Source organism: Octopus bimaculoides, chromosome 9 (assembly GCF_046866305.1).
Source record: "Octopus bimaculoides isolate indiv1 chromosome 9, ASM4686630v1, whole genome shotgun sequence".
In the NCBI taxonomy this organism is placed as follows: domain Eukaryota; kingdom Metazoa; phylum Mollusca; class Cephalopoda; order Octopoda; family Octopodidae; genus Octopus; species Octopus bimaculoides.
Window position 1 is genome coordinate 15,000,601 of NC_142936.1, and position 17,722 is coordinate 15,018,322.

Consider the following 17,722-nt stretch of genomic DNA (forward strand, 5'->3'; position numbering starts at 1 on the left):
GTCGATTATATCAACCCCAGTGCGTAACTGGTACTTAATTTATCAACCCCCAAAAGGATGAAAGGCAAAGTTGACCTCGGCGAGATTATGAACTCAGAACGTAGTGGCAGACGAAATACCGATAAGAATTTCGCCCGGTGGGGTAACGTTTCTGCCAGCTCACCGCCTTTCAGTTTCTGCCTACCGAATTTATTCACAAGGCTTTGGCCGGCCTGAGACTATAGAAGACACTTGCCCAAGTGTCACACAGTGGGACTGAACTCAGAACCTTGTGGTTGGGAAGCAAGCTTCTTACCACACAGCCACACCTGCATCTATTAATGAGATAACAAAATAAAGTTTGTTATACTTGGGGATGGTCAAGTTTTGCCAATTAAACACATGCACTACATATTTGATCTTCACTTCAGTTTTATTATAATTATTTTTAGTTTATTTGTCTATCAAACAGAGAATTGTTGAAGCGGTCACAGAGTGTGTGACAAAGGAACTTTGACAGACAGATAAATTAAAAATAATTATAACAAAAGCACTTGGAGAGCACAAACCTCCACCAAGGCAACACCAACATTCTCTCAACGATTAGCCAGAGATGATTTTTGAAATGAGAGTATCTGGAATAAACTCGACTGCTCTGACAAATAAGAATGCTAAAAATGAACCCGACCGCTCTCAAAAATTAAGTAAAAAAAACAGAAAAATAATCCAGAATCCTTGTCCAGTACTGGATTAATACCAAAAATCTAATCAGTTCATGCCAGTCATAAGGTCAAATATCTCTGAAAGTTTCATCTAAATCCATCCAGCGGTTCTTGAGATATCTTGTCCACAGACAAACAAACAAACAAACGTGACTGAAAACAATACCTCTGCTTTCGCTAAGGTGGAGGTAATAAAACTAAAGTGAAGATAAAATAAACAGTGCATGTGTTTAATTGGCAAAATATGACCATCTCCAAGTATAACAATATCTGTTTCAACACACGATTTCACAAATCTTGCAAAATATATACATAATCATAAAAATAAAATAGAGTTTGCAGCCATGGGACTCCACAAACAATGCTGTCCTGTGGTTAAACAACAACAACAACAACCAACAATAGAATTCACATTTTAAAAGTCCTAAATTTCAGAATAACATAACTTGACAATAAAGATTGGGTGGCTATGGTTAAAAAAACCCTGTTGAATATGCTTTTTATGTGATCAGCAACATTCATACTCAGGATCTGATCAAGCAGAATATTTGAATTCAAAATACTGAAAGGTAAGAATTTGTTATGTCACTGAAAACTGCAAAAGCATGTAATACACATGTCTGCACAAACACACAAAAGCACACTTGCATAGATTGTAATACTCACAGGACTAGACTGAGTTGGCAATCCAGTGGAGGCGTTGAACACCATACTGGTACTTTTATTGAGGTTTTTGTGGAAATTGGTGATATCTTCAATGGAAGGGACATTTTTTTTTATACACTTCTGCAAGACAAACAAAACGAAGAAACAATTTTCAGTTGTCAATTAATACTTATAGGGGAAATATATATATATAGTCCAACCCATGCTAGCATGGAAAGCGGACGTTAAACGACGATGATGATGATGATGAGATATATATATATATATATATATATATATAGATGAGAAAGTTGGTATGTGAAAGCACGTGGTTGGATGTATAAAAGATAAACAAGAGTGAAAAAAAACTATAGAAGGCTTGTGTTACATGGTTAAAGTATATATTTAAATTGTTATGTCAGAAAAATGTTATAAAATTTTGGGTATATAAACATTGTATTTGGAGAAATAACCGGTTTTGTGTTGTCTTTTCAAATTTCTCTACTTGTATCGTAACATGTCTTTGCTCCAGTATGTAAAATAGAGTTATATATATATATATATATATATATATATATATATATATATATATATATATATATATATGGAAATCTTAATAATTGTTTCAAATTTTGATGCAAAGCCAATGATTTCAAGGTGAACAGTATAGTTGATTTCATCAACCCCAGTAGTTGACCGGTAATTAATTTTACAAACCCCCGAAAGGATGAAAGGTTAAATTGACTATGATGAGATTTGAACTCAAAGAATAAAGAACCAAAAGAAATACCGCTGAGCATTTCGTCCAACAGGTTAATAATTCTTCCAGCTCGCCGCCTGAATGGAAATCTTAATAATGCTGGTGTATGGCAACGAAACAAGAATTTATTTACTATTTTGGCTGACAAACTCATAAACGCTTGTTTTGTTTGTTTGTTTGTTTTCATATTTACAGCATCAATAATAAATGTCATGTTTTCAACCTTGAAGCTCGTAATCCTTAAGATTTAGAAAATCATTATCATTTGTTGCTTTTATGCCTACTTTTCTAGAATTAAGTAAATCAGGTTATTAAGTTCTTTTTAATTAATTCTTCCTGAAATATTTTAATTAATATAACTCTGTTTGCTTAGTGTGTTTTATATAGAAACATTACACACATGAGTTCAATACCTGCCAAGGTCAACTTTGCCTTTCATCCTTTCAGTTTATTTACTGGACAGTAAGAAATAGCTGTGTATCATCAAGGAGTCTCCTTACAGTTAAGTGAATTGCTAGAAAAAGCAGCCAAATCTCTATCAAATCACAAACTGCTTTTTTAAAAGAAAAAAGTGGGGCACTTAGAATAATGTAAGCTTAGAATAGTTATGTTCAAAATGAAGGCAAGATGATCATGGTTGGAACACTTTTGATCATTAGTCTGTTGGATGGATAATAATTTGAGAAGGACTGAGAGAGAAATGTGTGGCGTGAAGGTTGTTTGATAAGAGGAGGACTGAGGACTTGATGGGGATGCTGGGGTTGGACGAATCGGTGGAATGGCTGGTAAGGGTGAATGGAGTGCGGTGGTATGGGCATGTGTCGAGGAGGGATGAGGAGCATGTTCTGAAGAGGATGCTAGAGTCTGAGGTGAATGGACAGCAAAAGTGAGGCAGACTGAGGAAAATGTGTAGGGGACAGGTGGAGGAGGAGATTGGGAGGGTTGGCTTGAGAAGGGAGGATGTCCAAAACTGGGCAAGATGGTGAGATGGTGTGAGGGCGGTTGCTATGGCATTGAGGTAGATCTGGCCACCCCTGTTAATGGGGACAAAACCCAGATTCAAAATGATGGATGGATGGATGGATGGTTAAACAACGACAGATATGATACAAAGTAGACTTTTCATATATTATAAAAAAATATGTGTAAAAGCACCCAGTGCACTCTGTAAAGTGGTTGGCATTAGGAAGGGCATCCAACCATAGAAATCATGTCAAAACAGACATGGAGCCTGAACAGCCCTTCAACTGGTCAGCTCCTGTCAAACCGTCCAACCCATACCAGCATGGAAAACAGACGTTAAATGATGATGATATTCTTAACCTGTTGTCAACATAGTTCCTTTCTTGTTTTATTAGAAAATATCAATTTAAATGAAAAATATGTCCTCACAGAGGGCAGCAAAAGACTAAATAAAGGGGTGAAATCCAGTGCAACATCATCAACGAATGCCCCAATGACCACACGGTCGAGGGATAAGGTAAGAATTGAAATAAAGACAAAGTATGTCATTAGGAGTGAAGGTAATGAAGGGGTTAACCCTTTCGTTACCATATTTCTGCTGAAATAGACTCACTTTATTTACATTTGACAGATATTTGTCCTCATCTTGTTTGTTAACACGTTTCGGCTGATACACCCTCCAGACTTCATCAGGTCAATTGGGGAAATTTCGAACCTGGGTTCTCATTCCTAAGGTATTTTTCGATGTTATCATTATTATTATTATTATTATTCAGAACACTGCCTGGAATCAAACTCGGAATCTTGGGGTTAGTAGCCCGCGCTCTTAACCACTACACCATATGCCCGTAGACTCACTTTGTTTCAATTAATTTTTAAATAATTAAGAATTTAGTAAAACAATTTTGTCATTAAGGTGGTGCTTGAAACCTAAATTAGCACGGAATCTTGATAGATGATTTTAATTTAGATCACTTTAAAACAGGGTATTTGTGTCCTAGAATCAGGGATGGTCTCAAATGGATTGGTAACAAAAGGATTTAATTCTTTAGCATTTGGAATATTGTCAAATTAAATCTTATTAATTCAAATTGTCTTGAAATTAATCATGCATTATTTTGCATCTTCAAGATTTTGATGATGTGATTGTTCATTTTTAGAATAACTTTATAGGGTAGGTGTGAGAGGCTGGATCTGGCTGGTTTCAACATTATCTGTCTATCTAGAGCAGCTAAAATTCCCAAGATCCATGGACAAGTTCTCTCCAGCGGTTTTTGTCCCTCATCATCACAGCCATGTCCTGTGTCCCCTAGAGACCAGTATCCATCCTTAGTGCATCAACATATGTCATCCTCACTCTCCCTCTTCTAGTGAGTTCATGTAGGGGCTCCCACAGGAACACTAAGTACAGTATCAAATCTGTCAATATTGAGTTCAGCATTAAATAGATAGAATATTTCAGCCGATTACGGCCGGTTTAAATGTTAAAGGGTTAAAAAAAACTGCTTCATTAAAACCTGAAAATGTCAGAATGCTAAGCTATTTTTATGATTTGTGTTGCTTTGCAACAGGAAAGCTGGTGGTAAAAATAGTGCTATGTTGGTGTGCAACATGTAAGAATTTAGAAATAATACATTTCTAAATCTCTCAGAGAGATTTATGCAGTAGTGATATGATGAAGTAGTTGTATGCTGTCAACTTAATGTGACAGTCCCCTGACGGGAATAATACTACTGTTGGTTACACCTAGGAAACTACACTGCTTCCTGTTTGGAGTAGCAGACTGATGACGAGCAAAGACTCAGAAACAAGTCTCTGGATGCAGGCTTAGCTAGGTGGAAGTGCTTGTCTCCCCCTTGTAAACATAAGGACACAGGAAATGTGTCAAGGCCGACAGGAAGCAGTGCAGCTTCCTAGGTCTAACCAACAGTAGTATTATTCCCTTCAGGGGACTGTCACATTAAGTTGACAGCATACAAGTACTTCATGTAAAAATTTCTCAAGAAGCTGGGTTCAGTTGTAATGGTTTAAGAGGGCCAAGGGGAGAAATGACTAAACTGGAGACGTTCCAAGACATGTTTCTAGTTCAACAGGACTCACCGTAAGAACCTGAAAACTTGGTAATGTTAGAATCTCACCTCTAAAGATTCCAGACGAAGTAGAACATATTTTATAAAATATGAAGATTATCTTTTAAGGTCAAACTATTTCCCTTCTCCCAATCACCACCTTCACCAATGAATTCTTTCAATACCTGGTCTAGAAGCAGGGACAGATTAAGACCCATAGAGACCCTAAGCACTTAAAAGATTTTGGTGCCCTTCTATATATGCCATTCGTGGAGGCGCAATGGCCCAGTGCTTAGGGCAGCGGACTCGCGGTCATAGGATTGCGGTTTTGATTCCCAGACCGGGCGTTGTGAGTGTTTATTGAGCGAAAACACCTAAAGCTCCACGAGGCTCCGGCAGGGGATGGTGGCGAACCCTGCTGTACTCTTCCACCACAACTTTCTCTCACTCTTACTTCCTGTTTCTGTTGTACCTGTAATTCAAAGGGTCAGCCTTGTCACACTGTGTCATGCTGAATATCCCCGAGAACTACGTTACGGGTACACGTATCTGTGGAGTGTTCAGCCACTTGCACATTAATTTCACGAGCAGGCTGTTCCGTTGATTGGATCAACTGGAACCCTCGATGTCATAAGCGACGGAGTGCCAACAACAACAACAACAACAACCTAAGCTTGGGTGTGTCCTAAGCAATCATGCGTCTTATAGGCCATGAAATATGCTAAGTATGTTAGCAACCATTTTGCTATTAGTTTTCCATGCAGCAGGTGTCCACGAGTATTTTTCCCCAGCCATTCTATTCAATATTTATCCTGCTGTTAGAGAGCTTATATCCCTGCACGAATAATATATCACAATGACAATAGCTAATAATATCTCAATACCTTCAGCAATACGGTAACAAGATATTGATTTTGTTTTGACTTGCGGAGAATATTAACCTTTTTTTTGTTTTTGCTTTTGGTCAGTTTACCAAAAACATCTGGTCAAGCTTTATCCAATAAAAGTCAGAAATAATTTAATAATCAAGGGAGATATTAGTCTCAAAATATGGAATACACTGTTATTAACTTCGGGAAGATCTCCAATTGTAACTGTTCTGTTATCAAAATGGAAGTCGGAAATGTTATTTTCTCATTGACTATGAAATATTTTCTAAATCTACTTTCTAAATAATATTCGATAATAGTCATGCACAGGTATGGCTGTGTGGTTAAGAAGTTTACTTGCCAACCATGTGTGTTTGGGTTCAGTCCCTCTTCGTGGCACCCTGGGCAAATTTCTTCTACAAAAACAACAGGATCACCAAAATCTTGTGAGTGAGTTTAGTAGCCAGAAACTCCAAAGATGTCCATTGAGTGTGTGTGTGTGTGTGTGTGTGTGTTTACTCTTGTCTAGACATCATGTGATGGTAGTAAATGAATACCATTCTTAGCAAAGTTATTCATTTCCAATCGTCTTTGACCGTGAGGAAATATTTACCTTGCTTGGAAACAGATGAGGGTTGATGACTGGAAAGGCATCCAGCTGTAGAAAATCTTACTCAACAAATTCCATCTGACTCATGCCAGCATGAAAAATAAACATTAAATGATGATGATGATGATGATTTGTGTTCCATCATTCTTGCTTGATGCCATCAGATGTCAACTGATGCCTGCTTTCTTCATTTCTTTCCAGTCTTCACATATTCTTTAACATTTAGTGTCCATGTTTCAGTAAAATGTGGGGTGTTGAATGAGAAGGATATGTGAATACATTACAGTTCATACACAGGCATCTTGTTCTTCACTCATAGAAAGATTCCTTTTATTGTCAAGCGAATAAATTAACAGCTCTCTGGACATTTTCCATCCTTACCCAAACTCTCTCATTATGATTCCCCAGTACATCGCAATGCTCACCCCCACTGCTGATGCTTACAAAGCCCTGGCGCTCCGTTGGTTGTGCTGATGATGGTTCCAGGTGACCCTCTCAAAGGAACAGCTTGTTCATGAAATTAACATGCAGGAGTGGCTGTGTGGTAAGTAGCTTGCTTACCAACCACATGGTTCCAGGTTCAGTCCCACTGCGTGGCACCTCGGACAAGTGTCTTCTACTATAGCCTCGGGCCAACCGAAGCCTTGTGAGTCGATTTGGTAGACAGAAACTGAAAGAATCCCTTTGTATATATATATACAGAAACATATACATATATACATATATACATATATACATATATATACGACGGGCTTCTTTCAGTTTTCATCTACCAAATCCACTCACAAGGCTTTGGTCAGCCCGAGGCTATAGTAGAAGACACTTGGCCAAGGTGTCATACAGTGGGACTGAACCCGGAACCATGTGGTTGGTAAGCAAGCTACTTACCACACAGCCACACCTGTGCCTAGCAAGGAATTTTGTCAGCGAACAGGTCGCGGTTTCAAAGCAACGAAAATATTTTGACAAATGAAATTTAAATGTTGAAGTGAATCTAACGGTTTTTGTGTGTTTTTAAATGGCTTATAAACACCTTCCACACTGCAAAATGTTTAACTGATAACATTTTCCAATGTAAAATGATACTAGACATTATAACTGCCAGACTCTCTCAGTCGGCTTGTTGATAATTTTTGTCCTATCTTAGACAAGTGCTTATTACGCTTAATGCTATTGTAATTATATTTCATTTAGAAATTAAATACTTTTGGCTGCTGGTGCCAGAGAGGAAAGTATGGAAGATGTTGTGGAAAGGAAGGCATTGAAAGAAATGGTGAAAGGAAAATCTGAAAACATTGAATCGAAAATGAAGGGAAATGTGATATTTTGCACACACATCCAACCCATTCAATCCATGCTCTCATATGATGATGATGATGATGATGGTGGTGGTGGTGGTGGTGGTGGTGGTATTGGTGGCAGCAGTGGTGGTTGTGTCGGTGGCATTATAGTGAAGGTGGTGGTGGTGGTGGTGGCGGCGGCGGCGTTAGAGTGGTGGTGGTGGTGGTGGCGTAAGAGAAGTGGTGGTGATGGTTTTAATGATAATGATGATGATGACGGTTTTGATGATGATGGCAACAGTAGTGGTAATTAATGGTGGTGGTGGTGGTAGTGGTGGTGGCGGCATTAGAGTAATGGTGGTGGTGGTGGTGGTGGCATAAGAGTAGTGGTGGTGATGGTTTTAATGATGATGATGATGATGGTTTTGATGATGATGGCAGCAGTGGTGGTAATGGTAATGGTGGTGGTGGTGGTGGTGGTGGTGCCTCTCGAAGAAAATTTGTTCAGCGCTATAAAGATGTCAGAAATTAAATATTAAATTCAATACAAGTCTACCATAACTCAGCAAGAGATATTTAACTTTGGATTTTTATGTCTCCAAGCAAGGCTTCACTAGTTTTACAAAAACAAACATTTCAGTGAAATTTTACAACAAACAAAATATTATTATTTATGTCTATCACGAAGAGGAAGGCATCGATGTATCTTAGTCAGGGGTATTATTTTCTTTGTGTTCAATACAACTAAATTCTTAAAAAATGAACATCATGAATGAGCTAAAGGAATGAATTCACTGTCGAAACATAAACACACACAAACTTCTGTGTTGGCACTCTGTCGCTTACGACGTCGAGGGTTCCAGTTGATCCGATCAACGGAACAGCCTGCTCGTGAAATTAACATGCAAGTGGCTGAGCACTCCACAGACACGTGTATCCTTACTGTAGTTTTCGAGGATATTCAACGTGACACAGTGTGACAAGCCTGACCCTTTTGAATTACAGGTACAACAGAAACAGGAAGTAAGAGTGAGAGAAAGTTGTGGTGGAAGAGTACAGCAGGGTTCGCCACCATCCCCTGCCGGAGCCTCATGGAGCTTTAGGTGTTTTCGCTCAATAAACACTCACAACGCCCGGTCTGGGAATTGAAACCACGATCCTATGACCGTGAGTCCACTGCCCTAACCACTGGGCCATTGCGCCTCCACACACACACAAACACACAATAAAGAAAAAACCCTCAAGCCTGTTGCCCATGAGCTCAGAGCTTATCCAGATTATCACGGACATTTAAACTATGAGTACAAGACTTACCCCCTTCCTCTGAACAAGGTGCTAGATTGTCACAGGATTAACTCCCAGGTGTCCCTGATACTCCTTTTCAGCTGAGTGTTGTAGAGTAGCATGTAATGAAGTACCCTGCTCAAGGACACAACATGCTGCCCTGTCCAAGAATGGAACCCACAACCTATTGCTCATGAGATCAACAGCTTAACCACAATGCCATGCACTTTCACTGTTGAAACATAAGCTTGGAAGAATTTCTAACAAAACCACAACATACAAGAATCCTTATAAAATCTTTATACAAACCTTTTCAAATTCAGAATTGAAGTCTTTCCTGAGTATAGTTGCATAAAGAGATCGCTTTCCTTGATTGGGACTCACTGGATCTTTGGTTATGTCTTTGAAATGTTCTTTACTTTCGTGTTCTTTGCTATTGTCACAGTCTTTACTACCATTGACAATGCTACAATTGTCAGCTTCGAGAAATACATCACTTTTCTCTTCAGCTGTTGTTGTTGCATCGTCTTTTTTGATTGCTGTTTCACAACAGTCCACTCTATTAGAATGATCACTGACACCTTGTGACCTTGTCTTATCAACCTCTGAACTGGTAGAATCTTTCAAAGAATTGTTATTGGCTGAATAAGTAGCCTCTGTTCTGTTTTCATTAATGTCTTGAGAAAGATCCAGACAGACAGCTGCTGACCTTTTCAAACCTGTTTTATTGTGGTTAAAATCTTCGTGTAGGTTTCGGGAAATGTTGTTTGTGTCGTATTTGTCTTTGGTGGCAAGTCCTCTCTTTTTAGCTGAAGTTACACTAGATGTAGTTTCTGACTTATTTTCTGATGAGAGACCTACATATGAAGATAACGCTGTCTTAGATAATGGATTAACTGTGGAAGAAATACTTTTCTCAGTGTCTTTATCAAATAACTCATCACCGATTTGAAATTTGCATTTTGTAACTGGAATGTTTTCAAGGCATGTTCGTCTAACCTTGGGTAACGACGTACCCCAGGTTGGTAGACTCGCAAGATACGCTTCTATTTGGTCTGATGTTAAAGGTTTGGTCAATTCCTGCATGCCAGGCTGACACAATAATTCTGGATACCACTCGGTGTTTGTATTCCACTTGAAATCTGAGCCAGAATTGCTGTTTCTTTTCTGTTTTGAGTAATACGACTGTTCACCAGACTTACAGTTTGTCAATAAAACCTTAGGGCTGTGAAGTACCGGTGTTTTGTTTTCTGACTGGTCGTTATTGAGATCATCCTTTGTGTGAAAGACAAGAGGTTTTTCCAAGAACATATTCCGCGATGCTGTTGAAAATGTACAATTATTGCTGGACTTCACCTCTAGTTTAGCAAACTTTGACGCTAGTTTTAAGGAATCCTCTTCAACACTCATTACAGAGCGTGTCGAAGAAAAAGACAAATTCTTCTGCTGTGAAGGAACCTTACTGTAGGACACTGCTGGCGAAACTGAACTAGATGGCGCACTTATAGTCTGTGGTTGTTCCTTCTTGTTAATAGAACTAGTTTTTGATTTAGATTGTGTTAAATTATTGAGTCTGTTCGAAATTGTTGTTGTTGTTGAGTTTGTTGTTGAGTTTGTTGTTGTTGATGATACTTTCTTTGGGTTAAATTTTTTTACGTCGCTATTATTACTGTTATCACAATTTGCAGCAGTTGTCAAAGTCTTTTTTCTTCGAGACGGTTCTGAATTGTCAGGTGGAAATTTAGATGGTTTGCTTTTGTGAAGCTGGTCTGTAATGATTGTGGAACTAGTTAATACACTACTCATCGGATTTTGACACAGAAGAATTGGTATGTTCTTCATTCTTTGAGAAGCCGTCACACTCACTCTCACTGTGCTGTGTGACAAGTTTGCTACTGGGAAATGATGAACTGTAGAATCTCCTTCGAACAAATACGGTCTAGATTCTCCTGGAGCGTACAACCTGAAATTAAAGATTAAACAGAATCAAAAATTTGTGGAAGTTTAAGAAAGTGTTATTGTCTGAAATGGTAACAGATTAGGTGACTGGTTAAGTCATTGGTGAACAGAGTCTCAATAATTATCATTTTTTTTTTTTAACTATGGAACTCAAAGTAGATGATATTGGGTTAAAAAAATATTGGGTTAAAAAAATATTGGGTTAAAAAAATATTGGGTTAAAAAAATATTTTGGACAGAAAAAAAATCAAAGGCTTTCAACTTTTCCAATCCAAAAGGGATTTTAACCCAGTATTTAGATTCTGTTCATCATCATCATTTAACGTCCACTTTCCATGCTGACATGGGTTGGACAGTTTGACTGAGGACTGGCAAGCCAAGAGGCTGCACTAGGCTCCAATCTGATCTGACAAGGTTTCTACACAGCTGGATGCCTTTCCTAATGCCAACCACTCCGAGAGTGTAGCGGGTGCTTTTTACATTCCACTGGCACGAGGGCCAGTCAGGTGGAACTGGCAACAGCCACGCTCAAATGGTATTTTTTACGAGCCACCTGCACAGGAGCCAGTCCAGCGGCACTGACAACGACCTCGCTCGAATGTTTTTTCACGTACCACCTGCACAAGTGCCAGTAAGGCGACGCTGGTAACGATCACGCTTGAATGGTACTTTTTACATGCCACCGGCATGGAAGCCAGACAGCTGCTCTGTGCCACCAGCACGGAAGGTTGTGATACATGGTAAATAAACAGGAACTTATAGGCGCAGGAGTGGCTGTGTGGTAAGTAGCTTGCTTACTAACCACATGGTTCCAGGTTCAGTTCCACTGCGTGGCACCTTGGGCAAGTGTCTTCTACTATAGCCTTGGGCCAACCAAACCCTTCTGAGTGGATTTGGTGGACGGAAACTGAAAGAAGCCCGTCGTATATATGTATGTGTGTGTATAAGTTTGTGTGTCTGTGTTTGTCCCCCCAACATCGCTTGACAACCGATGCTGGTGTGTTTACGTCCCCCGTAACTTAGCGGTTCGGCGCAAAAAGAGACCGATAGAATAAGTACTAGGCTTACAAAGAATAAGTCCTGGGGTCGATTTGCTCGACTAAAGGCGGTGCCCCAGCATGGCCGCAGTCAAATGACTGAAACAAGTAAAAGAGTATTGATAATAACAGAAAAATTAAATGCTTATTGGAAGGAAGAAAAGAAAATGGTTTCTTGTACTAAAGAACTTCCACATATAACATCATTAATTTCTAGAATTCCGTTTAAAATTGGAATTAGTCACCGTATGAGGCTATTGAGTGAAAGACAGCCAACCAAGTTAAATATAGATTTGGTAAGTATTAAAAGAACATTAATTTTGAAAAATCCTTCAAATACATCTTTTTATAAATGAATCAGCTTTTAGAGGCTTTATGCTTGTCAGCTGTAAAAGAATATCACAAATGAGATTTTGTCTTGGTAGGCTTAAATTTCCTGAGCCAGACAGGCACATAGCAGACCATATATTTCTTAGCAACAAAATATTGTTTACTCTAAAAGAAACTGCAAAAAAAAAAAATTTCTTTTAACACTTTATAGAAATATTTTCAGACAAGTATTCAGAAAAAAAAAAAAATTGTTTTTTTTAATAATATTCTTAAAAAGTAGCTTTTAATATCATTGCTTTAATATATATATATATGTATATATATACACACATATATATATGTATATATGGAAGCATGTGTGTATGTATGTATATATGTAAACACACACACACATATAAAGTTGTGATTATTTAGAAAATTTTTTTCATGCTTTAATTTCATAAAAACATTCAGAAAATGTCTATTAAAAACAAAATGCAAATGGCAAAGACAAAATTTCAAGAGAGTTTTTATTATTATTTTTTTTTTTTTTGCAAGCATATTGCATGAACAGTTAAATAAACAACACGTGTATCTATAAATAAATTGATAAAAATTTACCAACAGCAGAAGATATAACAAACATTTAACAGGCTTACTACACATCTATTTTTTTTTATTTTGTTCGTTTATTTTTTTTTTACCTTTCATCATATGTGCATTGATTTTAATTGATTAAATGTCATTCTTTGAATAACAAGACACAAAATGGGATTGAAACAATATTCAGTTTCTCCATCAAAAAAAAAAAAAAAAGCCAACCTACTTTACAATATTTCTTCAGCAATCTCTCTCTCTCTCTCTTTCTCTCTCTCTCTCTCCACACACACACACACGAGCATATACATTTATATGGCATAACCAAAGATATACTTCTCAACTACATTATATATATATATATATATATATATATACATATATATATACATATATATATATATATATATATATATATATATATATATATATATATATATATATATATATGTGTGTGTATATTTATATAGATAGGGTGATATTCTGTATACTTCTCATTTTGTCCTGTTCTGGGTGTTTTGCGAAATTTTTCTGGAGAACATTATTTTTCTTTGTTGTTGGGTCGTTGATGACCTCTTTCTAGCATATTGGATGTCCACCTAGTGGTCATCCCTTATACACATATATATATATATATATATATATATATATATATGGTGCCCCAGCATGACCACAGTATAATGACTGAAACAAGTAAAAAATAAAAGATACACACACACACACACACACACACACACACACAGAAGGTGGGTGCTGGGGCGAGTTCCTGGTTTTGGGTAAAAGAAAACACAGGAGGATCAGTTAATTATGATCTTATTCAACATATTCCCTTCCCAGATTCACACACTTAGCGCAGTGGTCCTTCAGTTTTTCTAAGCCCTGTGAAAGAACTCAGAAGGTTGGGCCTCCAACCAGGCCTTTCACGATACTCTCAAACCCAGGAACTTTTCAGCACCCCCCCCCACTCATATATGCATAAAAGGAAATAAAATTATCAGCTGTTAAAATATGTATACATAAATTTAAGTATATAATAGTTAACTTTCAACAGTTGTCCTTATTGTATCATGATCTCAATGCATATTTCATGTTCTCATTCAATGTGAAGTATAGATTAAACACAATTAAAGCCTTCCGCTTTTTCTCACAAAAGTGTTGTTTTTTAGCTTAATATTTATATGCTCTCATTTCAAGCATTATTTGACTTCAAGTTCAACTTTTAACCCTTTAGCACTCAAATTATTTTGTCAAATGTAATGCTTATTTATTCACATTGTTTTGAAATAAAAAAAGGGTGAAGACCCCCTTCAATGGTTCAAGCCATATATATAGGTGTAGGAGTGGCTGTGTGGTAAGTAACTTGCTTACCAACCACATGGTTCCGGGTTCAGTGCCACTGCGTGGCACCTTGGGTAAGTGTCTTCTACTATATAGCCTCGGGCCGACCAAAGTTTCGACTCAAAACTGAACCCAAATCTCTCAGCTCACAACTCGACCTCAGAGGAAAATGTTTCCCACGGTCAAAAGTTTAGTTTCCCAGCAAAAGACCACACATTCAAAACTAAGGGATTCACAATAGATAACAAATGTCAAGGAAAATGTTTGGCTAAAATTAACGGCCAAAACACTTGACCTTCAACACCATAAATCAAGGGAAAGCTAGCCAGACATAGCTTGACTTGTCAGCGCTGTGACCACCAAATGTTATAAATAGAGAGACATTTGGCCAAGAAAATAGAGTTGGTGGCACGGTCGCATATGCTACGCAAGAGGCAAGAATGATATATTTATCATCATATATATATATATATATATATATATATATATATATGATGGGCTTCTTTCAGTTTCCATCAACCAAATTCTCTCACAAGGTTTGGTCAACCCAAGGATTTAGTAGAAGACACTTGCTCAAGCTGCTACACAGTGAGACTGAACCCAGAACCATGTAGTTGCAAAGCAAACTTCCTACTACACAGCCACACTTGAGCTTATATGCAAAGTGGGGAATCCTGTAAGCTGTAATGCACTGAAAACTTTTTTCCTCAACATGCACAGCTGAATCTATGGTGTATTTAATATGCTCTGCATCTTCTATGCCATCGAAAATATGGAACCAAGCAAAAAAGAGAAAATTGTTAAAAGTATGAGAAACAGGACTTACCGATAAGCTATTGTTAGTGGCAGTAATCCACCTGTTGAATTCAACCAAGAACTTAGCTGAGAAAAGAATAAGTAAGACCTCATGGCTTGAACAAGGAACATCCCTGTAACAAATTTCTCCGATTTATCTGTCCACCTATTAAAATAAGAGGAAAAAAATTGTTTGCAATTTATTACAGATCCTTTTCTGGGTATCATGTGATTCCAACTGAATAAAATTTTTTGTCGTCAAACACAAAATAATTTCTTAATTTGAGGAGATGGAAAAATGGCAATAACCATTTTTTTTAGATTCTTGTAAAGAAAGCATTTCATCCTCATTGTCATTTTAACATCCACTTTTTCATGCTTGCATGGGTTAGACGGAATTTGTTGAAATGGATTTTCTACAGATGAATGCCCCATCTGTGGCCAACCCTCATCTGTTTCCAAATGAGGTAATATTTCCTCATGACCGGACATGTTTTCATAGAAAATTGAAAATGAAGGATACCACTTGCAAGGCAGTGGGTCATTTACAACTATAACATGATGATGAGACAAGGAGACAACAGCACATATACACACACATACAAATATACATATATATATATATATATATATATATATATATATATATATATATATACATATATATATATATATATATATATATATATATATATACATATATATATATATATATATATATATACATATACATATATATATATATATATATATATATACTCTTTACTCTTTTACTTGTTTCACTCATTTGACTGTGGCCATGCTGGAGCACCACCTTTAGTCGAGCAAATCAACCCCAGGACTTATTCTTTGTAAGCCTAGTACTTATTCTATCGGTCTCATTTGCCGAACCGCTAAGTTACGGGGACGTAAACACACCAGCATCGGTTGCCAAGCGATGTTGGGGGGACAAACACAGACACACAAACACAAACATACACACATATATATATACATATATACAAGGGGCTTCTTTCAGTTTCCGTCTACCAAATCCACTCACAAGGCTTTGGTCGACCCGAAGCTATAGTAGAAGACACTTGCCCAAGGTACCACGCAGTGGGACTGAACCCGGAACCATGTGGTTGGTAAGAAAGCTACTTACCACACAGCCACTCCTACGAATATTCAAATAATTTTCAAAACTTTCATGTTGTTGTTGTTGTTATTGAGGGTCATTATCCTTCACATAAAAGTGCTCTAGGTGATGATGAGGAAACTAATAATACGAAACTGAAGTGAGTGGGACTGAATCCGCAGCTGCGCTGTACCTTGTTAGTCAGCAGTGTTTCAAGTTAATTCAGTTCCTCCAATAGGAAAAGACTCAACAGCAGATATCGACATAATATCTAATTCTTGGCTGTATCGATTGAGTCATATCAAGCTGCTAGTATTACCTTTGGAGCTTGTTGTTATCAAGCTGTGAAAATCTGCAAAAATCTTCTTCTTTTTTTTTTTTTTGTATTGATTTTAGAAATATGAGAATCAACCGGAATTCTTGTCACTTGTAAGTTAAGAAATAATATCATTGGATAAGATGTGATTACACCAGCCAATAGCTGAGTTGACATGATGTTGGATTATCAGACAAACAGTTCATATTTTGTAGCTCTCTGTTAGCACTGCACAATGTCTATGGCATATTCTTTTATTCTTTCATTCTTTTATTCTTTCATTCTTTTATTCTTTCATTCTTTCATTCTTTTATTCTTTTACTTGTTTCAGTCACTTGACTGCAGCTATTTTGGAACATCCGCTTTAAAGGGTTTTTTTAGTCAAAGAAATCGCCCCCCCCCCCCCGGATTTATGCTTTGTAAGCTTAGTACTTATTCTATTGGTCTCTTTTGCCGAACCGCTAAGTTACGGGGACGTAAATACACCAACATCAGTTGTCAAGCAATGGCAGAGGAACAAACACAGACACAAAGATACACATATAAATATATACATATCTCTCTTTCTCTATATATATATGTGTGTGTGTGTGTGTGTGTGTGTGTGTGTGTGTGTGTGTGTAGAAGGTTGAAAAGGAACACACGAGTTGATATACTCTTTTACTTGTTTCAGCAAATCGACCCCAGGACTTATTCTTTGTAAGCCTAGTACTTATTCAATCGGTCTCTTTTGCCGAACCGCTAAGTTATGGGGACATAACACACCAGCATCGGTTGTCAAGTGATGTTGGGGGGGGGGGGGACAAACATAGACACACAAACACATACACATATATATATATACATATATACGATGAGCTTCTTTCAGTTTCCGTCTACCAAATCCACTCACAAGGCTTTGGTCGGCCCGAAGCTATAGTAGAAGACACTTGCCCAAGGTGCCATGCAGTGGGACTGAACCCTGAACCATGTGGTTGGTAAACGAGCTACTTACCACACACTACTATAGACATAAGAGAATATTAAATGCTATGCTGAACAGCTTTCTGATGACAACCTAGAAGTAACTTACT

The 17,722-nt window shown here is 37.5% G+C and overlaps 1 protein-coding gene across 3 annotated transcripts in view; it reads right to left on the reverse strand.

Annotated features, from left to right (window-relative positions):
- The window catches only part of LOC106874620 (atos homolog protein A), a 207,323-nt gene that overhangs the window by 14,607 nt on the left and 174,994 nt on the right, over positions 1-17,722 (reverse strand). For all 3 annotated transcript variants that reach the window (XM_089357170.1, XM_089357171.1, XM_089357169.1), the window contains 3 exons: positions 15,248-15,382; positions 9,491-11,144; positions 1,368-1,487 (listed from right to left, as the gene is read on the reverse strand). In XM_089357170.1, coding sequence (XP_089213296.1) covers positions 1,368-1,487; positions 9,491-11,144; positions 15,248-15,382 — 1,909 coding nt within the window. The remainder of the gene's footprint in view (positions 1-1,367; positions 1,488-9,490; positions 11,145-15,247; positions 15,383-17,722) is intronic.